This window comes from Triticum urartu, chromosome 1, assembly GCF_003073215.2.
Source record: "Triticum urartu cultivar G1812 chromosome 1, Tu2.1, whole genome shotgun sequence".
Classification (NCBI taxonomy): domain Eukaryota; kingdom Viridiplantae; phylum Streptophyta; class Magnoliopsida; order Poales; family Poaceae; genus Triticum; species Triticum urartu.
In genome coordinates this window covers 510,450,258-510,472,511 of record NC_053022.1, presented here as the reverse complement: position 1 = coordinate 510,472,511, position 22,254 = coordinate 510,450,258, and the positions used below count along the sequence as shown (strand labels likewise).

Genomic DNA, 22,254 nt, shown 5'->3' with positions numbered 1-22,254 from the left:
TCGGCGCTAGATCGGATCTTCCGCGATTTGAATCGCCGCGAGTACGACTTCATCAACCGCGTTCTTGTAACGCTTCCGCTTAGCGATCTTCAAGGGTATGAAGATGCACTCCCTCTCTCTCGTTGCTAGTATCTCCTAGATTGATCTTGGTGACACGTAGGAAAAATTTGAATTATTGCTACGTTCCCCAACACTCCAGGCTCCGGCGTGTTTGACCAGCGCCCTGGGGCGCCGCATCAGTAGGCCATGTTTGTTGCTCCGGCCATGCTGTTGTTGGTTCCTGGTGCATACGGCTATGGCGGTTACACACCACCTCCTCCTGGCTACGGCCCACTGCTGGTCTACACCACTTTCCCGCCTGGCGCACAGCAGCCGCAACAACCCCCTGGACATGGCCTCGCTCCTGGCCGTGCTCCACAACGCCATCGCCGGGCTGTCTTCCTCACGCAGTACCTCCGACTGGTACATGGATTCAGGTGTTGCTTCCCACATGACTAATTCCCCCGGTAATCTTCACGTCCTCCTTCCCTCCACCTCCTCCTCTCACATCATCGTCGACAGTGGTGAGCACCTCGCAATCACACACACTGGTTCTGGTTCTCTCATTTCTGGCACCTCTCCCATCCAACTACGTAACATTCTTGTTTCGCCTTCCTTGATCAAAAGTCTTCTTTCTGTTCGTCAAATTTGTCATGACAATCCTATTTCGGTTGAGTTTGACTTGTTTGGTTTCTCTGTAAAGGATCTGTGAGCCAAGACGGTGATCCTCCGCTGTAATTCCACCAGGGATCTGTTGCTCATCTCGCATTTGTTCGGCGGCGTCATCACGTCTGATCTCCTCCACTAGTGACTTGGGCATCCTTGTTCTTTCCATTTTTCTTGTATTTTCTTTTTCTTTCCTTTTTACTTACTTTTTAATTTTTTTGAATTTCCAAAATAAAATAATTTTTTTGGCAAATAAAAAAATCTCGGGTTTTCAAAAAATATGCCCAAATTTGAAGAAAATATTTGCAAAATTGGGAAAAATTCGAAAACTTAAAGAAGGACCTGTTTTTTAAAAAAATTACGAAAAATTCAACTAGTGTTTGAAGTTTTCAAAAAATGTTCGGAATTCCAAAATTTCTATGTCATTTTCGTAAAATATTCGTCCTCCACCAGTGAATTGGGCATCGTTGTTCTTTCCATTTTTCTTGTTTTTTTCTTTTTCTTTCCTTTTACTTACTTTTTGTTTTTTTGAATTTCCATAATAAAATAAAAATATTGGCAAATTAAAAAAATCTCGGGTTTTAAAAAAATATCCCCAAATTTGAAGAAAATATTTGCAAAATTGGGAAAAATTCAAAAACTTAAAGAAGGACCTGTTTTGAAAAAAATACGGAAAATTCAGCTAGTGTTTGAAGTTTTCAAAAATTGTTTGGAATTCCAAAATTTCTATGTGATTTTCGTAAAATATTCGTCCTCCAGCAGTGACTTGGGCATCCCAGTTCTTTCCATTTTTCTTCTTTTTTCTTTCCTTTTTACTTACTTTTTGATTTTTTATTTTCCATAATAAAATAAAAATGTTGACAAACTAAAAAAATCTCCCCAAATTTGAAGAACGTATTTTCAAAATTGGGTAAAATTCGAAAACTTAAAGAAGGACCTGTTTCAAAATACAGAAAAATTCAAATAGTGTTTGAAGTTTTAAAAAATGTGTGGAATTTCAAAATTTCTACATGATTTTCGTGAAATATTCGTGTTTTTAGGTAACATTCAAAATTTAAAAAATGTTCATGTTTCGATATAGTAACTCGGGACGGTTCGCTACAGGTGTCGGTTCGATCCGCTAGAGTACTCAGTCCAGTTTGATATAGTGCCCAGTTTCCCGCTTCGCTGCATATGCCCGCTAGTTTCGCTGTATGCGCCAGTGGTCCGGCCCAGTAGGGCGGCCGCCTCTTCGTTGCCCCGCCAATCTGCCGCACAAGGCCCATTTACCATCTCCTTCTCACGTTCTGCCTGGCAGACAAGAACCAACCCGTCTTGCCGCCGTCTTCTACTATTTTCAGTCTGGCGTGGACTCCTGCGACCGGCGGACTGGTCACTGGGGCTTGCCGGCGAGTGGGGTGGCGAGCGCCCGGAAAGAGCTGGGAGGCCAGAGGCTGGTCATGGCTCCTGGGCTCGTCTCGTCGCGGCCGGGCAGGCGACGCCGGCGCCGCGTGCAGAGATCCGGTGAGCTGAAGTCCAACTCTCTTGATTCTGTCTTTTTAGTGTAGATTCGTTCGTCTTAATTAGTTGGGGAAAGTTCTAATTAGGCCATAGAATCTTGTACTAAATTAAAATTGTTGTTTCGAAAAGGAGGCATTGATGGTTAAGGGGATCCCGTCAAAACTGGTCAAGGGGGAAACCACTGATGCATCTTACAAAAGAAAGAGAGGTGAGTCTGAAGCCAACAAACCAACATTAATCCAAGCAGAACCAAGCATCCTGTGTTGTTGCTCGAATTTGAGATTATTAAGACAATGCTACATATACGATGGAAGATAATTTTCTAGCCAATAGCTTGATAGTCAGCATAAAGAGTAAAATCATGGAGAAGTACACCTATGAAGATGTTCTTATGCAATTTAGGAGCACAGGGATAGGAGCTGATCTATATTGATTAATTTAATACTCCATGGTTAAGTACTCCCTCCGTTCCAAAATAACTGTCTTTGATTTAGTACAAGTTTATGCTAAAGTCGTATTAAATAAAAGACACTTATTTTGGGACGGAGGGAGTAGTATTTTGGTACACTTTCTTTTGTTATGGAGTAGCTGATGCATACAGTTAAAGTTATGAGTGTACTCCCTCCGTTTCTTTTTACTCCGCATATAAGATTTGGTCAAAGTCAAACTACACAAAGTTTGACCAAATTTATATAAAAAATATGAACATCTATAATATTAAAACTATATAGTATGAAAATACATTTTGTGGTGCATCTGATAATATTGATTTCATATTGTCAATGTTTATATTTTTTAATATAAAGTTAGTGAAACTTTACAAAGCTTGACTTTGACCAAACCTAATATGCAGACTAAAAAGAAACGAAGGGAGTATTTTGTAAACTAACATGAAGAAGATCAACATTATTATCTATGTTTCTGACTATTCTGCAAAATCTAGCTTGTTCTAGTCCTACAATTTCGTAGTTGTTGTTGAATACAATACACTAAAAATGTATGCAATACCACTGTATATAATGGTTGAGTGTAAGATAACCAGTTTCGATCTTTCTCTGATCATAATTGATTCCCGTGAACCAACAGCTAGAAGATCTTGCCCAATAATTTGTAAGTCCATGGAACAGGCCAGTTGTGTATGATACAGACAGTGCCGGTCGGCTATGGTAAAGTAAAATACACGAGAAACTAATGCTGTTTTAATATTACTATAACAGAAGTAGAACAAGCCGTCCGTCCAATCAATATTACTGCACTGTGGACCAAGACACATAATTCTGGTTGGCCATGATTATCCGTTTTATGGCACCCAATTCTTTCACCACAGCGCCCATCTTTATGCGCTGTCTTGCAGAGCCCCTGCAGCAAGCTAGACCAAGTCTTGAAACTGGAGCAGCGAACAATTCTAAAGTCACTTGAGGCTCTTGATCGCATCTTATATTGACGTCCATTATATCCAACAGATTACCAGGACATGCCATCTCAACGTACTTTGGTAGATTCGTAGTATCACCGAAAAATGGGTCAGTTGGCCTTCTCCCAGTAAGCATCTCCAACAATAGCACACCATAGCTGTACACGTCGCCTTCCACAGATATTCCTGTCCCCGTGCCATACTCTGGTAAAGAAAGGAAAAGAAAGGGTTTGTGTTAGCTTTCTTATAAACTACTCCCTCTGTTCCGAAATAGTTGTCGTCGGGGATTATCAGTTCATTTTTTGTCACGTTACGATATTTCTCCCGTTTCCCCTTTTGCCCTCGCACTCGCTCTCTCCCCGACCACACGCTCTCTCCCGGCCAACACTCTCTCCCCGACCACTCGCTCCTCCCCGCCCAGATCCCTTGCGCCGCCGGCCAGTCGCCGCCCTCTCCCTCTCGTCGGTGTCTTCCTCACCGCAGCCTTGCTCCTCACCACCCCTAAAACTAGCAACCCGTCTCCCCCTCGTCGGTCAAAGGTGAAATTTTTACCAGCCGGGGTGCTCGATCTGTGGGCGGCGGTGCTCGATCCGTGTTGGAGCAGCGGGAGGAGGAGGGCAGTGCTGGATTGGAGCAGTGGTGCTGGACCGGAGCAGCGGGAATAGGGGGGTGGTGCCGGCCGCTCTTACTTTGTGTAGTCCTCTTCGCTCTCGTCATGTCGTTGCCGCCGCCGAGGAAGATGGAGAGCCTGTCGGAGGGAGGAGCGCCATGGCCAGTTCTGACCTCCTCCGTCCAGATCCAGCTCCAGGTCAGTTCACTACTCTCCCTCTCTCCATGAAATTTTTTGGGGCAGAGCCGATTCGGCCAGCCTCCAGCTGCGAATTTCTACTGAATCGCCTGCCGTTTGTGGGTAATTCCAGCAATCATCCCCTCTTGCTGCTTGCTCTCTCAATTTCAAGACTGAAGAAGAGAACATGGGGAGCAGCAGCTGCCCTCTGCTCTGCTCTTATGCGAATGCTCTACTGCAGGACCGTGGCAGCGATGCTCGCCGAAGCGGACGACAACCACTCCCGTGCAAACAAAGGTACAGACTGGTCCTGGTGGGCGATGAGGGCGCTCTGGCCTCTCTAGTTACATGAGACAATAGTTCTTTGTGCAAATGTTGACTGAATTTGCCTCTGACTCGTCTCTGCACTTGACTGAATTCGCCTCTTTGTGCAATGTTGCTGCTGCAGGTGAGCATTCAGGAAAAGAACACTTGGCTAAACTTCAGGAAAAAGATGCACCGAATCTTAGTAAGCGGATACTCATAGCCGAATTCTTTTGGATGCACACATAGTTTGTATCGCAACTTAAATAATGACAGTAAATAAACTCTCAATTGCACTGTCCAGTAATTGAAAATAAATTACACCTTTTCAGTTAATTTAAATTAACTGAAACCTTTTGTACTCCCATGATCAGTGTTACTGTACAGTAATTAACACCGAATTTGTAAGTGCAAGTAGTGCTTGTTTTCAGGAGTAGGATGCTGATCAATAGTGCTTGTTTGGAGTAATTGTTTGCTCTGTAGTGCATTTTTGCTGCAACCTAATCTGTGGAGTATCAAGCTAATTGGAAGAAAGCCAATTGCTTGCTCTGTAGGAACTTTTATGTGCTGGAGTATAGGATTTGCTGTTTAGCAAGGCTTTGAGTAATTCTACTCACTTCTCTTCTCTTCAGTAAATTAAATTTAGGAGTAGGAGTAGTTCTTAGAACTACTATGCACCTTAGAACTACTCCTGTTAATTAACTGAAACTACTCTGCACCTTAGAACTACTCCTGTTAATTAACTGAAAAAACTTTTTTAAGTTAATTAACTTAATTTCTTTCTGTTAAGAGTAGGAGTAGTTCTTGGAGTAGGAAGAGGAGCAGTGCGAAGAATTCTCTTCTCTTCTCTTACTCTTCTCTTCTCTACTCTCGCTCTCTTCTCTTCGCTTCTCTTCTCTTCTCTTTCTCTTCTCTTTTCAGTAGTCTGCTCCAAAATTCTGCAATGAGGCATTTATTTTCTGAATCACATTTTCAGTTTTGCAAATTCTGCAATTTTGCACATGAAGCTTCAGATTTTAGCACATGAAGCTTCTGCTACTGTTAATCTTGTCATGAATCTTCTGTTGACTTGGTACATTAGCTTAAAATGAATCTTTTCCTTTAAGTAAAACTAAATGAAACTTTTTTTGTTAATTTAACAGTTGCAGACTTGCAGTAGTATAGCACTTGCAGTAGTGTAGGACATCAGTAGTTTAGTGTAGGACAGCAATAGTTTGGTGTAAGTTTCAGTTCATTAACTGAATTTTTTCAGTTACTTAACTGAAACTTTTTCAGTTACAGCAGGACTTCTCTTCTCTCTTCTTCTCTCTTCTCTTTCTCTTCTTGCATCTGTAGTTTAGTGTACTTCCCTTGTGCCCTCCATACTCCTCTCCTCTCCCACTCATTTCCTCTCCTACTACTTTGCTTGTTCTCTTCTTCTCTAAATTATCTTCTCATCTCTAAATTCACTCATCTTGTCTCCTACTACTCTCTTCTCTTCTCTTTCATTTAAATGGAGTACTCCACACAAGCAAATGAATTACACATACAAGTCTCACAAAATGGAGAAAAAATATATGGAGTAAAAATGATCACAAAATGGAGTTACACATACAAGCCTCACAAAATGGAGTATTACACATATGGAGTAATTTCACATGGGATGCACTCCGCACAAGTCTTATCTCAAGGAACTACACATACTCCACATCTGAACAAGCCTCATGTCAAGCATCGGAACAAGCCTCATCTCAAGCATCTGAACAAGCTCATCTCAAGCATCTGAACAAGCCTCATGTCAAGAATCGGAACAAGCCTCATCTCAAGCATCTGAACAAGCCTCATGTCAAGCATTGGAACAAGCCTCATCTCAAGCATCTGAACAAGCCTCATGTCAAGCATCGGAACAAGCCTCATCTCAAGCATCCGAACAAGCCTCATCTCAAGCATCCGAACAAGCCTCATCACTGAACCCTCCCCATTACCTCTAAGTTGTATAGGGCATTCGTGTAAACCTCTTTCGGGCATGTTAGTCTTGGAGGTAGCTGCCCAAGACCCTCAAGCCTTTCCTTGTTAACATGTGGTATTTTATACCCATTTCCCCCCGCATGATTCATGATCTCAATCATGCACATTTTTAGAGTTAGGAAAATTCTGTTGAGCTTGTAAACATCATAGCCTTCAAATTCCTCCAAAACACCTGCAATAAGGTCTTGTAGTGTTTTAGGACTCAGACAATCTGTCAGCGATTGCAGCGAGTTGAAAAACCCAAGGTCAAGCACATTCAAATCAGGACTGTTGGTAGGCTGTTGTACTAATCTAATGTCAAGTCCAGTTTTTGCGACAGCTGCTAGAAATTCCTGGTCATCTGGCAAGATATGGGGCTTAGCATTATCCTGCTGAATGTAGATGGTCTGTCCAGCATCACTTTCCGGCCAAACTGCTTGTATCGCTGGCAAGACTTTCTCTATCAGGAACTCCCTCATCACTTTTCTGTCGACCTTTATTGACTTTGTCTCTATTGTACCTTTGGGCCTGTTGTCGCTTCTCCTCTGAGCAGGAACTTCTTTCACAAATGGCCAGATACCGATTTTCCCAGAGAAGGTCACGTTTCCTTCGCTGTCCCACCTTGGCCTAGCAACGGCCGTTAAAAACATCACCTTGCCAATACAGTTGCCGTGTATAGGCCTCGTAGGCTCTTCCTCCCCATCCAGCAGATAATATTTCTATTCTTCTTTGTCATGTTAAACCACTTCTCGTCAATATGGACAACGTTATGCATAGTCTTGAACTTAGGCCTCGCAGTTGCTGTTGTTGCCTCATCAAGCATCGACAAACAAAAATTCATCCTATCCATCTTATTCTTTTCCTTTAAAGCCGGCTTCACACAGTTTGTATGCCTCCTAATCAAATTTAGCATGAACTTTCTATGAAGTGTAGTAGGGCTACATCCCAGTTGCCAGGCTAGTGATCTAATAGTAGACCTCCTATTTAATGGGATTGTTAGGGTTTTTTCTAGGTTAATGTCCTTAGGCTTTCTTCCAGAATTTCCTTTTCTCTGATCGGCAACATCTACCTCTTGACCTTGTGAATTTGCAATATTGCTTTCCTCCAAATTCTTTGTATATTCCAAACACCCACTCCAAAAAAATTTGCAATATCTTGCGTATCAGTTTTCTTAAAAGTGCCTCCTCTACTCATACACAGTGTATGCAATGCTACATAAGCAGCAAATTTTTGCTGGTCATTGAGGGTTTTATTTTTTCTACCAACTTGCCCAGCACCTGCACCAAGACATACAACAAAAATGATTAAATGAAATGATCAAGTGATGAAGTGATGGAATGATCAAGTGGTGAAATGATCAAGTGTAACTGTACCTGGATTTTGAACAATTTCATCTCCTTCCATTCCCTCTCCGGCATCTCCTTCCATATCATCTCCTACATGTCCTTCCATTTCATTTTCTGCATTTTCATCCATTTCATCCACATCTTCTGCAGGTGGAGTGAAGTTGAGGTCTGGGAGATCCATTTTCTCCTGAAGATATGAATATGTAAGATGAAGTAGAAGTAGAAGTAGAAGTACAAGAAGAAGAAGAAGAAGAAGAAGAAGAAGTACATATAAATTCAGTCTGTGTACTGTCAATTGTTGTATGTTTACTGTCAAAGCAAGAATTAGTCAATTGCTGTCTGTTTACTGTCAAAGCAAGAATGACAATATTGTTATGGTCAATTGTTGTCCGTTTACTGTCAAAGCAAGAATTAGTTTCCTAGGTTAATGAAACATTACCAGCCATAATTAGTTTTCTGTATCTTAATTATCTCTGAACATTTTTGCCTGAAAACTGAATGTACAATGTTTCTGTAGATAATTTGGTCGAAAAGGGACGACATGCTGAGGTGTACAACATTCAGTTTCTCTTTCGACATGCTGAGCTCTATAAGTGCTCACATTCTTTGTATGGATCTTATTGAATGAGTACTTGTTAACATTGGTACCATTTTCTTCAGATTTTCGTTGGTGGTCTTCTGATTGATTTGGAAGGAAGAATTGTTGGTATGAATTTCATAGACGAGAATAGAACTCCCTTTTTGCCCGTCCAGATTGTTGGGAGATGCCTGAAACACTTCAGAAATTTGGGTATGTTTTTCTTTTCCTTTGCTCCTGAAGCTATTCTGTACTTAGGCCTGAAGCTATAAAATTTTGTTTCCTTGGCAAAAAATTCAGTTTACAAAAATACTGTAAATGACATCAGTAGAGATTAGTTGAAGAGATTACTGCTTTAAATGACATCAGTAGAGATTAGTTGGTGTAGTACTACTTGAAGTGACATTACTTAGTGTAGTACTGGTTGGAGTAGCCTGCTTGCAGTACTTCTTTTCATGGAGCTGCTTGCAGTAGTTTATGATTTGCAGTCAGATTAGCTTGGACCAGTAGCATTGCTTGCTCTGCTATTCTCTTCTCTTCTTTTATTTTAATTAAAATTAACTCAACCTTTTCCTTTAATAAAATTAGCCGGAACTTTCCCAGTTAATTAAAATAACTGAAACTGTTCCTTTAATGCTTGCATAAACTTTTTTATACTCTAATGAAGGTTTTGTGTACTCTACTGCTTGCATCAGTACTTTTAAAAATAAATGAATCTTTTCTCTCTTCTCTTCTCTTTGTCAAGAATGTACTTACTCAAGAATTACCACCACTTAGACCAAAGGACCAGTTGGTATTAATTTCAGAGATAGATGTAATTTCAGTTAAATTCAGTTATGCACACAAAATTCAGTTAATAGCTTAATGTTTTGGACTGATGATGTTGTTGGAATTTGTACTACTGAAAATTAAAAAAATGTACTCCTTTAATTAACATTGATTCATTGAGATGGTGGTATGATCAAATTAAGAAAATTCAGTACCTTTTCTGTTACTGTAGAGTACTTAAAAATTAGGAATAGCTAGGAGCAAAATTAAAATTAGGACTAGGATGGTGGTATGATTGCTGCTATTCCTAACATCATCGGCTGGCTTGCCATCTCCTTCGCAAAAGTATGACAGTAGTGCATTTTCCAAAGGCTTAGTTTCACCACTTGCTGTTGCTGCTTCTGAACCTGTCGCGCTTGTCGGCGTTTGTTTTACAGGACACTTCTTTCCTGTATATGGGACGATTGCTTGAAGGATTTGGTGTTGGTGTCATATCCTACACGGTTAGTATAAGAAATCTTTGTGCCTGCTTTTTTTTGCATTAAGTATGTCTATCTAGTTAAGTTATTAAGCAACCAAGAACATCCTAGCCGAAGTTGCATGACCCAATACTAACACCAGAAGTGATCTCACAGATGCAGAGCCACACTTAGTGCCAGAACTAACATTGTTTTCTTGAGTTCTTAATCATGATCTGGAGTACTAGCATGGAGTAATTTGTTTGCAAGAGTACAATTACAAGCATGAGTACACTGAATTTCTCGTAGCAGATGGAGCACATAAAAATGGAGTAGCTCACCTACTGTTGATCTGCTAATTTGCCAATTTTCTGCTCCTTACTGATCCTTGCTGCTCCTTGCTGATCCTTGCTCCTACTGTTGATCTGCTAGGTTTTGACAGGTGAACAGATGGACAGTGGCTGCTCCTTGCTGATCAATTCAAAATTGCTCTGGCTATCAATTCAAGCTTGCTGTGACTGGTGAGAAGACGTCCTGGTCAATCACCACATCTGATCAATTTCAGTCTGTGGCGAGAAGAAGTGGTACAACTCCGGCGATCAATTTCTTTGGCGATTAACAATTTTGATCAATTCAAACAGCAACACAGGCAGCGCTAGTGCTGCTGTTGGTCAGTGCGGGGAGGAGCACGGGCGGAGGTCAATTGGCCGGATCCGGAGCTCCAGTGCCTAAATCGAGGAGCTGGAAGGCTGAGGCAGGAGTAGGAGCACAGGCTGCGCTGCTGCTGCTGTTGGTCAGTGCGGGGAGGAGCACGGACGGAGGTCAATTGGCCGGATCCGGAGCTCCAGTGCCTGAATCGAGGAGCTGGAAGGCTCAGGCAGGAGGAGGAGGAGCACGGGCGGCGCTGCTGCTGGTCGGTGCGGGGAGGAGCATGGGCGGCGCGAAGGCCAGGAGTCGCGGGCGGCGCGACGGCCAGGAGTCGCGGGCGGCTGGAGGCTGTGGCGGACGGCGAGGGAGCTGCGTACGAGTTTGGGCTCTTGATTGGAGCGGAGGAAGGCGGCCGACGAGGGAGCTGCGGCCAGCGCGGACGGACGCCGGAGCTGCAGCAGTGGGATGGAGCCTGGCGGAGGGGAGGAGCGATGGAGTAAGACGAAGATCCCCGGCGACAAGAATTTCAAATTGAGGGTAGTTTGGTACTTTATCCTGTTTTCACCTGGTCGGAAAAGTTCCCCAACGACAACTATTCGGAAAAGTTCCCCAACGACAACTATTTCAGAACAGAGGGAGTATATGGTATAAATATAATTCATTCCACTCAAATTCCTTAGTCGTTTACATATACTCCCTCCGTCCCATAATGTAAGACGCTTTTTGACACTACACTAGTGTGGAAAAACGTTTTACATTATGGGACAGAGGGAGTAGTAGTTAATTGTATTCTCGGCACAACAAATTATGGTAAATGGATACACATTTTTTTTAGATTCTCATTTGATATGGTGACCACAAGAGGATCGCATAGAAGCTACACAAGAAATCAGTTTTTTTCTTATTATTATGGAACCATACGATTTGGAGGCTTAAAGCTTATTATAATTACTAAAAAGAATTGGAGGCTTAAAGCTTCTTATAATCCTTTGGCTGATTTTTTAAGACAATGTTACCGACTGTCAAGTCAACAATAACAATGTACGGTGCAGCCAAGCGGCTGCTGGGAGAGGAACAAATGTGAGGTAATCAATCTACTAATTGTGTTGATGCGTACCTGAACTGGTGAACAAATGTAACCTACTACTCTATTTTGTAATTCATGTTTGGTATATGATGCAGGTTACCATATCTTTTGTCTATATGTTAATAAAGCCTTGCATAAATATCTATCAAGCAATTACTGAAAATGTGGAGTAAGAAGGAAACAGCATACCTGGTGCAAGGTACCCAATTGTGCCTTTGATTCCAACCGAGGAACTTCGATCGGCGAGTGATTGCCTGCTTTCATCTGCCCTAATTATCTTTGATAGTCCAAAGTCACCAAGATGTGCAACCATGTTATCATCAAGAAGAATATTACTTGGTTTAACATCACAGTGATGTCACAGCCCTAGCTTTACCCTGGCCTTGGACTAGTTTGGTTGCTGCATCATGTTTAAATTCAATTGAAATTTAAATTGAGGAATTTTCCAAGCCTCAGAAAACCTCTAAAAATAACCAACATTTAAATCTCATCAAATGAGTTCAAGAAAATGTTCCTGTTATTCTGTGAAAATATTGGCATGAGGTGAAATTCAAACCAATATTTTGGGAGTCACAGAAATAATTTATTTGGGCCTTTGATTTAAATCAATAATATATTTGGGTTGGAATTATTTCTGTTATATAAGAAATAATGTCCAAATAATCCCAAACTGAAATGTTTCATGTTGGGTTCATTCCATACAGTGAGCATGAGCAGTTTGGTGATTTTTGGAAGTGCCTAAGTATTTTTAATAAAGCCACAAAGTTGCAGAATAATAGAAAACAAGAAATATATAAAAAAAGAGGTACCTTACCGTGCAGCCCACCACTGTAGTGGCCTACTAGCCAAAGCCAGCCCGGCCCACCAGGGGCAGCACTGTCTTCTTCCTCCTGCCAGGAGGAGAAGCAGCTGCGTGCCCGATGGCCGGCGAGCCGCGCTGGCTCCTCCCTGCCTGCGTGCCCCCCCCCCCCCCCCCCCCCCCCCCCCCCCCCCCCCCCCCCCCCCCCCCCCCCCCCCCCCCCCCCCCCCCCCCCCCCCCCCCCCCCCGGCTGCCTGGTCGCCGCCACGCACACCCCCCGACCCCCTCGTCCTCTCCCCTCTCTCCCTGGACCTCTTTCCCCTCCTCTGGCTCCCTCTCCCTCTCTTCCCGAGCGCACCAGAGGGCGCCGCCGTGCTCTACCACGGCCACCGGCCACCCCACGCCTCGCCGACGCGCCAAGAAGCCCTGCCTCGTTCCCCTCTTCTCCTCACCAAGGCGGAGGGCGCCGGAAGCCTTGTGATGCCGCCAACGTCATCCTCTTCCTCGCCGGTCGCCGGAGATCCTCCTTGCCGCCCCGGCTGCTCCGGACCGTCTCCGAGCTCGCTGACCTCCCCGTCCGACTCGCCGTGAGCCTCCGACCCTGCCCATCCCTCTCTTCTTCCCCGTAGGTCTCCGTAGCCACCGGACCGCCTACGCCCAAACCCGACGCCGCCTGCGCTCGCCGCCGACGCGACTCCGGCGACCAAATGGTCCGCTCGACGCGTCCAACACACTCACCGCATCGTGTAGATCACGTAGGAGCTGGCCCCATTCTTCCAGAGCCACAGCAACGACGAGTTTGGCCTCGCCCGAACTCCGGCAGCCGCAAGGCTCGTCGCCGGCGTCGATTCCGGCCGTCCCAGGCCCGACAACCACCACCACCCGACGCACCGTCGCGCCAGCTTTCCAGAGAGCCCAACCAAGCTTCGAACGAAGCACCACAGCTCGACTCCGAGCACCTCCGCCGCGCCTGGCCATCGCCGGCGGCCTAACTCCGGCAAAGCCGACGTGGCGATGTCATTAGCCTCTAATGATGCCTTAACTAACACCCTAGTGCCACTGCCGTGTGGGCCCCGGCGCCAAAAATTAATTAGTTTAATTTCTGTTTAGATTAGTGCTAATCGGTGTGGACCCCACGTGTCAGCTTTGACTTGGTCAAGTCAACATTGACCGGTCCCACCTGTCATAGACCCAAACCAGCCTGAGACACTGACCAGTGGGTCCCAACGTCAGGTTTGACCTGGGCTGACGCTGTTGACTTCATGACATCATTCTGATGTCAGGCTGACGCAGTAATGCTTTCTGGATTTTAAATAAATCAGAAATGATTTATTTAATTCAAAAAAATGTCCAAAACTTCCAAAAATCATAGAAATTCAACCGTAACTCCAAATGAAATAATCTATATATGAAAAATTATCAGAAAATCCAATCTATCCATTTATACTACTTTCATGCATGTTCAACCAACTTATACCCACTGTATAAGTGAAAACATGATAATGGCATTTTAAATGCTAAATATGGAGTTTGCATATGAACCCTTGGTCCATATGGACTTCATCTAAATTGTTGCTAGATGCATTAGTGCAAAACACATTCATATTGCCATGTCATAGCATGCATCATATTGTTGCATATCGTCATGTGTTGATTGAGTTCTTTCTCAGTTGCCGGTGTTTGTCCCCTCTCGATAGACGTTGTACCGACGCTGTGATCGTTGACACTGATGAAGACCCAATGATATCTTCAGAAGTGCCAGGCAAGCAAAACCCCTTTGTTCATTCCGATACAATCCCACTCTCTCGCTCCTGCTCTCTTTTACTGCATTAGGACAACAACGATTCAACAGTTACTTGCTGCGGTAGTTGAGCCCCTTAGCCTCTGCATGATCTGTCATTGCCACAGTAAATAGATGAAACCCACTACTAGGAGTAGGAGTTGTTTGAGCCCTGATGTGCCTACTCATTCATGCCTGTTTGTCATGCCTGCTATTGCATAGAGTTGTGTCAGGTCTGATTCATCGGGGATGAATCGGAGGTGTGTAAACATGTCCTACTGTTGAGAGCTAAGTGTGTGAACACGATTTGGTAAAGGTAGCAGTGAGAGGCCATGTAGGAGTACATGGTGGGTTGTCTCATTGAAGCTGTCCTTAGGATCCGAGTTCTATGTTTGTGATCCATGAAACAGTTACTACCACGCATTGGGCCCAAAACCAATGGACCCTCTCGGCTTCTTGATCACCCTTGTCTTCTGTCCAGGAGTTGCAACTAGTTTCTGGTGTTTATAGGATATGTGTTGGCGGCCGTGTGTAGCGCTGACCCTAGGGGTGGGCTATGATGCGGTAGATACACCGTGGCCGGGCATGCCGGGCGCCCGTTTGGTGTCTCGGAACCCTGTACACATCGTCCGGGGCCGTATGTGGAAAACCTCGGCCGGACTCCCTGCGGATGGAACCTGGATAGGCGATAAATCTGGACTAGAGACTTGAGTGTTTAGGTAGGCCGTGGCCGACACCCTCGTTGGGCTTCCGCTTGAAGGTTGCCGAGTACATGTCGTGTAAACGACGGTAAGTGGTGAGAGCGTGTGTGAAGAAGTACACCCCTGCAGGGTTATCATCATCTATTCGAATAGCCGTGTCCGCGGTAATGGACTTCTGGGTTGCCTATAACAGTTCATAGACAAGTGAAAGTGAATACTCTAAAACTCGCAAGATAAGTGTGAGTGCTATGGATGGCCTTCCCGTAGGGAGATGGGAGCGGATCCATAGTGGTGTATTGAATGGTGAATATGTGGACTCGTGTGCGCCACCTCAAAAGAGTTGCTTGCAGTCGTAGTTCAGGTTAGCCACTGAGTCAAAGCTGGCTTGCTGCAGTTAAACTCCACCACCCCCTTTATTGATACTGATGCATATGTAGATAGTTCTGATGTAAGTCTTGCTGGGTACATTTGTACTCACATTTGCTTAATTTATGTTTTGCAGAGAGACTTCAGTCTCGCTAGTAGTTTCACGTGGACTTCGACGTTTAGCTTGATACCTCAGCTACGATCTTGTGCCCTCGGCAGGATCTGGTAGATAGTCAGGCTTCTCAGCCTTTTCCATTTGTAGATGTCTGTACTCAGACATGTTAAGCTTTCGCATGTGCTTTGATTTGTATGCTATGATTGTTGGGTCATGAGACCCATGTTTGTAATATCTCGCTCCTCGGAGCCTAATGAATAAATACTTGAGTTGTAGAGTTATGTTGTGATGCCATGTTGTATTTACACATATCGAGCATATTGTGTGTATGATTGAAATGCTTGGTATGTGTGGGATCCGACAATCTAGTGGTTTATCCTTGGCAGCCTTTCTTATGGGGAAATGTAGTCTAGTGCTTCCATGAGTTATAGTAGTCCGCTACAGCCCGGTTTACCGGAGTCCTGCTAGCCCAGCACTACTGCTCAGGACACTTGACTGGCCGGCATGTGTTTCACTTCGTTCCTTTGTCTGTCCCTTCGGGGAAATGTCACGCGGTGACATCCGGAGTCCTGCCTAGCCTGCTACAGCCCGGGTTCCCGGAGTCCTGTTACCTAGTGCTACAGCCCGGATTCACACGCTGCTGACCGACACACTCGATGTGATTCATGTATGCCTGTCCCCATAGGTTAGTGCCGCTTTGGGTTCACGATTAGCCATGTCGGCCCGGATTCTCTGTCATATGGATGCTAGCGACACTATCATATACGTGAGCCAAAAGGCGCAAACGGTCCCGGGCCATGGTAAGGCGACACCCGTGGGAATACCGTGCGTGAGACCGCAAAGTGATATAAGGTGTTACCGGCTAGATCGATGTGACTTGGAATCGGGGTCCTGACAAGTGAACAATTGGAGGATCAATATGGTGATGGAGATATTCCAGTGCCTCCGCCACATCAAGAGCAATGTTTAGCCTCTGCATCAGGTTTGGTGTCAGGAACTCGCCTTCTGTGCTCGGGTGTAACCATTTGTCCAAGCTTCCATTTGGAATGAACTCTAGCACAAGTGCCATGAATTGGCTGCCACTGTGGTCCAAGCTATCACACACTGTGATAACCTTGATTAGTTTGCGATGTCGAATCCTTTTGAGAGCGTTGCACTCAGAGATGAAGCTCCTTGTGGCTCCTTGTCGTCGGACATCAAGTACCTTCACTGCCGCAGTAATTAAATGTGCACCAGAACCAAAAGTCCCGTTATATACACTACCAAAGCTTCCACGGCCAACCAAATTTTCTGCAGAGAATGAATCTGTAGCCGAATGCAACTCAGCGTATGAGATCCTCTGAAACATCTCAGGGCTGTTTTCCTGACCTTGGCGGGCATCACCTCTTGACTTCCTAATGTAACAGCGTATAGCAATGCTGACACAGAGAAGGATGAATGCTCCCGCCACAGTAAACACCAAGATGTGAATCAGTTTGTGACGTGCAGGTTTATCAGGCGCTGGGTATGGGCATGTAGGGAAATGAAAGAATACAGGGCCACCACATAGCATGCCATTACTCGTGAGAGATATAGCGCTTGCATTTGAAAAGATCTCCTTATCTGGCACCGGACCTGATAGATGATTGAATGAAAGGTTTAGCTTCTTCAGAAGCTGGAAGCCCTCAAGAAATTCAGGGACAGGTCCTGATAAGTTATTATTAGAGAGATCCAGCTCTTCTAGCCCTCTTAATGCCATGAGTTCTTTTGGAATGTTTCCATGCAAGAGATTCCCTTGTAAGTATAGAAATTGCAATTCTACACAACTACCAAGAGTATTTGGGATTGCACCTGATAACTTGTTTGATGAGAAATCCATTTCTACAAGATTGATTAGCTGCCCAACATGTGGAGAAATAGGTCCATCTAATAAATTGTTTGAGAGATTGAGAAATACAGCCAGGGAGGAAATGCTCATCATTTCTTCTGGGATTTGCCCACTCAAGAGGTTCAAGGAAAGGTCCAGGGAGATTAACTCAGTAAGGTTGCCAAAAGTAGCTGGAATGCTACCCTCCAAATTGTTGGCTGAAAGGGTTAGCAGACTTAGTTGTGATATGTTGCCTATTGACGATGGAATCTCCCCATGGCATCTATTCTGAGATAGAGATAGTGCTTTGAGGTTGGATAGCTTTCCTATATCTGAAGGGATGGTTCCTGTGAAAAGGTTTTCCTCAAACGCAAGCATCGTGAGTTGGTAATATCTTCCTATGCCTGTAGGTATATGCCCAGCAATTTGGTTTCCTCCTGCTTTAAGAGTTTCAAGTTTTTGCGACAGATTACTGATGCTATTTGGCAAAATCCCTGAAAGGTTATTCAGTTGAAGACCTACAGAAAATAGGCGGCTGCAGTTAGCCAAGGAGGTCAGAAAATCCCAATCCCTTGACTCTGTAGCCTGCAGCTCATTGTCCCCTACTGCAAATGCAATCAAACATCCATTTTGGCCAATATTTGATGGGATCTGTCCCCGAAATCTATTCCCATGGAGAACGATAAGTTCAAGACCAGATATGTTTGACAAGGAGGCAGGAATCTGGCCTTCAAATTTGTTGTAGAATACACTGAAAACTGTCAGGTTAGGAAGCATAGAGCCAATATCTTGTGGTAGAGAGCCTGACAGTTGGTTTGACCCAAAATTGAGGTACTCAAGTGACGACATATTAAATAACACTGGAGGGGTCAAACCTTGCAGGTTATTGACTGCTAGAGTCAGATATTGAAGGTTGATAAGCTTAGACAAAGTTGGTGGAACATGGCCGCTCATCATATTCTCAGCCATGCTCAAACGTTTCAGCGCTGTCAAATTGCCAAGCCATGGTGGTATTTGCCCATGCACAGAGTTACTTGTTATACTTAACACGGTGACTGTAGCAAGATCTGCAAACGAAAGAGGAATGGTACCCGAGATATTGTTGATGCTAATACCCATAGCAAGCAGCTTTGACAGGTTTCCCATGGCGGGAGGGATGGCACCGGACAGGGAGTTCATGCTCAGGTTGAGCCTGCGGAGAGCAAAGCAGTTACCAAGGCTAGGAGGGATCTGACCTTCAAGCTTGTTGTTGGACAAATCGAGTACGCGGAGGCGGGAGAGGTTCCCAAGAAATGGTGAAACCGTCCCGGAGAGGCTAAGACCTTGTAAGCGCGGTGCCATGACACTGCCCAGGTGAGTCCTGCTGCATTTCACGCCGGTCCAGCTGCAGAAGCCATGAGTACTGCCGTTGGAGCTGCTGTTGATTGTCCATGAGGAGAGTGCGCCCAAGGGATCCTTCGTGATGAGGGATTTGAATGATAGGAGAGTGGGGAGGTCGTCGACGGTGCTGATGGAGCTGGAAGTGGAAGCGGATGGGTTCAAAAGAAGGGCAGTGGTCATGGTGAGAAGGGCAAGAAACTGGAGGAGCCATCGTCTGATCTCCATGGCCAGGCAAAGAAAATCAATACCAGCTGCTGGTTGGGGGCGCCATACAAGTAGGAACTGCAATTGTGTACCATGCACCTATGATGTACTCCCTCCGTTCCCAAATATTTGTCTTTCTAGAAATTTCAACAAATGACTACGTACGAAGTAAAATGAGTAAATCTACACTCTAAAATATGACTACATATATCCGTATGTTGTAACCATTTGAAATGTCTAGAAAGACAAGTATTTGAGAACGAAGGGAGTACTAGTCAATGAAAATCAGGAGACTATGAGGGTAGCCCACAGCAGGGAAATACTATCGCAAAAGCGAAATAAATTAGAAGACTATGAGACTCATCGACGGCAGGGAAATACTATCGCAAAATTTTACATCTCAATTTCTTATGCACTTCAAAAATATTTAAACTTTGTAACTCTATACTTGCTAAAATACAAATTATATATATAAACATTTGAAAATAAAACTGACTAAAATCGCCTAATAATATCTGCAGCGAAGCGCAGGCTTTACACTAGTCTATCATATAGTTCCAGTCTCAAACAAAAGCAATGGAACACTATCTTGTGCCGATTTTGTCAAAACAAAGAACACAAGAAAATTTTCATTATTATTTTGACCTTCCATAGATTGCCCCCAGCATATATCTGTAAACTGATAAAAAGGGTCATCATTTTCAGCATCGAATACAGTTGTCAATTTTTCTACTCTGTGGTGACTGTTAGGATTAATTAATGATAAATAATTAAGGGATAATCCCTGCTTTTACTAACAGCAGGCAGTTGCATCTGCTGCGTCGGATCCCTGTCGAATAGGCACCTCCCTGAACAGACGCCTTCCTAGTGGTGTCTCTTCCCTTTGTATAAATAGCAGATCTCATCTTAGTAATAAAGGACACACAGTTTCATTACTTCTCTCGTTCTACTCTAACAGTGACATCTTCACTCTTTTGAACCAGACATCACGGTGGAACAATAGCTGCAGAGCCAAAGGAGTAAACATACCACTACCCTTTGTATCCGGCCAACCCGAAACTCATCCACCAAGTAGAAAGCGCCGGCCAGAGCAAGTCTTGCCATGCTTCACGCATTGTACTTTTCGCACACGGGAGTTTCCACTGGAATTTAGCATGATTTCAGACAGTCAAGCATGCAGACCATGAATTTTATGATGATTTCGACAGTCTAGCATGCAGACCACGGCAGACAGGCTAGTGCCCTACCGGCAATGGAAGTTTCTTATTGGCTTCACACTGAAGTTGAATAGGGCAGTGGTCGGACAGCGTTGCAGCACCTCACCGAAGTGACCGGAGTAGTATTAACATATCTTCCCGTCTTATCAGTTAAGTATTTTGGTTTGGAAGAGAGAATCCAGATGGTCACAGTGGTCTTTCTAACTTCGATACCCAGCGTTGGCCAGTTCCTCCTGAAATACCACTCAAAACAAGGGAAACTCCAAAGGAAAAGTACAGCTAAAGCTGATTGATTAACCCTTTGCATAGTTCCTATATCAGATTTAGGAAACCCTCAAAATTCATTGCAAAGTGTACAAAGTACAAACAAGATTATCATTTTTTTAAAAGGAGGATCATCCCCGGCCTCTGCATCAGAATGATGCATGCAGCCAGAACAAGATTATCATAGATGAGATTTTTCAAGGAACTATTATTATGGATAATTCCATAGATGATCCTCATCATCGTGACTCATGACTAGTGCAAAAGACGTTACATGCTGAGTGCTACATCCATACTTACACGATAAGATTGTTGGCAGTAAAAGCAACTTTCCAGCTCATCCGACATTATCCGGAAATCGTTTATAGCAGACTCCAAAATTTGTCACTGCAACGTGATCGTCTCAGTTTCAATCTCAATCTCTTCAGCATCTCACCACACAACAAATAAACCACAATCGGAAACGCAACCACATTTCGTACTGGACTCGATATGGGCAAGTTCGTCTTCTTCGCGGTGTTCCTGGCGGCTCTGGTGTCCGTCTCCGCCGCCCAAGGCGTGCTCGAGCAGAGCCTCACGGACGCGCAGTGCCGGGGCGAGGTCCGGGAGAAGCCGCTCCTCGCGTGCCGGCAGATCCTCGAGCAGCAGCTGACCGGTCGCGCCGGCGAGGGCGCCGTCGGCGTCCCGTTGTTTCAGGCGCAGTGGGGCGCCAGGGAGCGGTGCTGCCGGCAGCTCGAGAGCGTCAGCCGCGAGTGCCGCTGCGCCGCCCTCCGCGGCATGGTGCGGGACTACGAGCAGTCCATGCCGCCGCTGGGAGAAGGGCGCCACGGCTCGTCGGGGGAGCGTCAACAAGAGCAGGGATGTTCCGGCGAGTCCACGGAGCCGGAGCAGCGGCAGGAGGTACAAGGGGGGCAGTATGGCAGTGAGACAGGAGGAAGCCAGCAGCAGCAGCAGGGAGGAGGCTACCACGGGGTGACCGTCGGGCGTGGTGGCCAGCGGCAAGGACAGGTGCTCTGTCACAAGAGGCCGCAGCGGCAGCAGGGAGAAGGGTTCTCCGGCGAGGGGGCGCAGCAGAAGCCGCAGGCCGGTCGCGTGAGGTTGACGAAGGTGCGGCTGCCGACCGCGTGCCGGATCGAGCCCCAGGAGTGTAGCGTCTTCTCCGCCGACCAGTACTACTACTAGGCTAGCTGATTGGTCGATGCAATGTGTGAGCTCTGATAATAAGTGTGACCTGTAATCACAATCCTCATGCGGAAATGACAGTGATAATGAAAAGGCAATGAATAATGAAATGAGTTTATTCGGCAGAACCGGTTAAGTATCCCGTAACTCTTTTACTTTCAAAATTTAAAACGCGTGATTCACAAAACTCCCAAAAAAGTCACTGATGTATGCATGTACACGGCACAGGAATACAAAATAAATCTTGAAAACTCTTATGGGAAAATGCTTTTATTTGCAGGTCGAGGGCACATCACGATTTGAAATTATGGATCACCACATTTCATTTTCATTTTCAGTGCATCACATTTTTATTAAGGAATCTTTTTGGAACTTAAAAATGCACGCTTTTAACTTTTCAACATAAATACCGTGGTTTTAGTTTGAACTAAAACCACAACATTTATTTTGGATGGGAGGGCGTGTAGTTATAAGTGATAGTACAATGTCATGTTCTAAATGACTGGATGGTGACAATTTTGAAGTGAATAAGTTTTGCGTTGACACTTTCTTTTTAAGGGAAAAGCCATCATGGTGACTTTATTCATAAGGTGTAAAAGTTACATCGGTTGCTGATTTCATTAAGATAAAAAAGGGAAGATTCCTGCTAGCTGCCGCCTGTTAGTAAGAGAAACATTAGAATTACAAGCTAAAATATGCGCAATTTGATTGGCTTCCCTAGGACAATGATCGAATTTGACATTCACAAAACCTTGACATAGAAAGGAGCATTCTTTGTAAATTGCAGACGCAACACCAATTGAATTGCCTCCATTCTTCAT

The 22,254-nt window shown here is 44.6% G+C and overlaps 3 protein-coding genes across 39 annotated transcripts; 2 read left to right on the top strand and 1 right to left on the bottom strand.

Moving 5' to 3' along the window:
* The first annotated feature begins 2,013 nt into the window (after window positions 1–2,013).
* LOC125523702 lies at window positions 2,014–11,164 on the top strand. 37 transcript variants are annotated; one of them, XR_007290382.1, is made up of 8 exons: window positions 3,018–4,427; window positions 4,540–4,703; window positions 4,855–4,914; window positions 8,192–8,341; window positions 8,559–8,590; window positions 8,702–8,831; window positions 9,824–9,889; window positions 10,287–11,164. XR_007290382.1 is itself a non-coding variant. In XM_048688806.1 (7 exons), the coding sequence occupies exons 1-6, from the start codon at window positions 4,388–4,390 to the stop codon at window positions 9,856–9,858; spliced, it is 369 nt and encodes a 122-aa protein (XP_048544763.1). In that variant the 5' UTR covers window positions 2,990–4,387; the 3' UTR covers window positions 9,859–9,889; window positions 10,287–11,164. The 37 variants fall into 37 exon arrangements, 8 of the variants coding, with proteins under 8 accessions (XP_048544763.1, XP_048544757.1, XP_048544785.1 ...); XR_007290391.1 differs by having other exon boundaries at window positions 3,022–4,427; window positions 8,192–8,305; XR_007290432.1 differs by having other exon boundaries at window positions 2,990–4,427; window positions 4,648–4,703; window positions 8,192–8,305; window positions 8,559–8,831.
* Window positions 11,165–16,145: 4,981 nt separating this feature from the next.
* On the bottom strand, window positions 16,146–18,791 carry LOC125533008 (putative receptor-like protein kinase At3g47110). Its single transcript, XM_048696821.1, has one exon. The coding sequence runs from the start codon at window positions 18,789–18,791 to the stop codon at window positions 16,203–16,205; it is 2,589 nt and encodes an 862-aa protein (XP_048552778.1). The 3' UTR covers window positions 16,146–16,202.
* Window positions 18,792–20,625: 1,834 nt separating this feature from the next.
* Window positions 20,626–21,561, top strand: LOC125537024 (19 kDa globulin-like). The gene has a single exon (XM_048700311.1). It carries the CDS (start codon window positions 20,744–20,746, stop codon window positions 21,431–21,433), a length of 690 nt encoding a protein of 229 aa, XP_048556268.1. The 5' UTR covers window positions 20,626–20,743; the 3' UTR covers window positions 21,434–21,561.
* The last annotated feature ends 693 nt before the right edge of the window (window positions 21,562–22,254 follow it).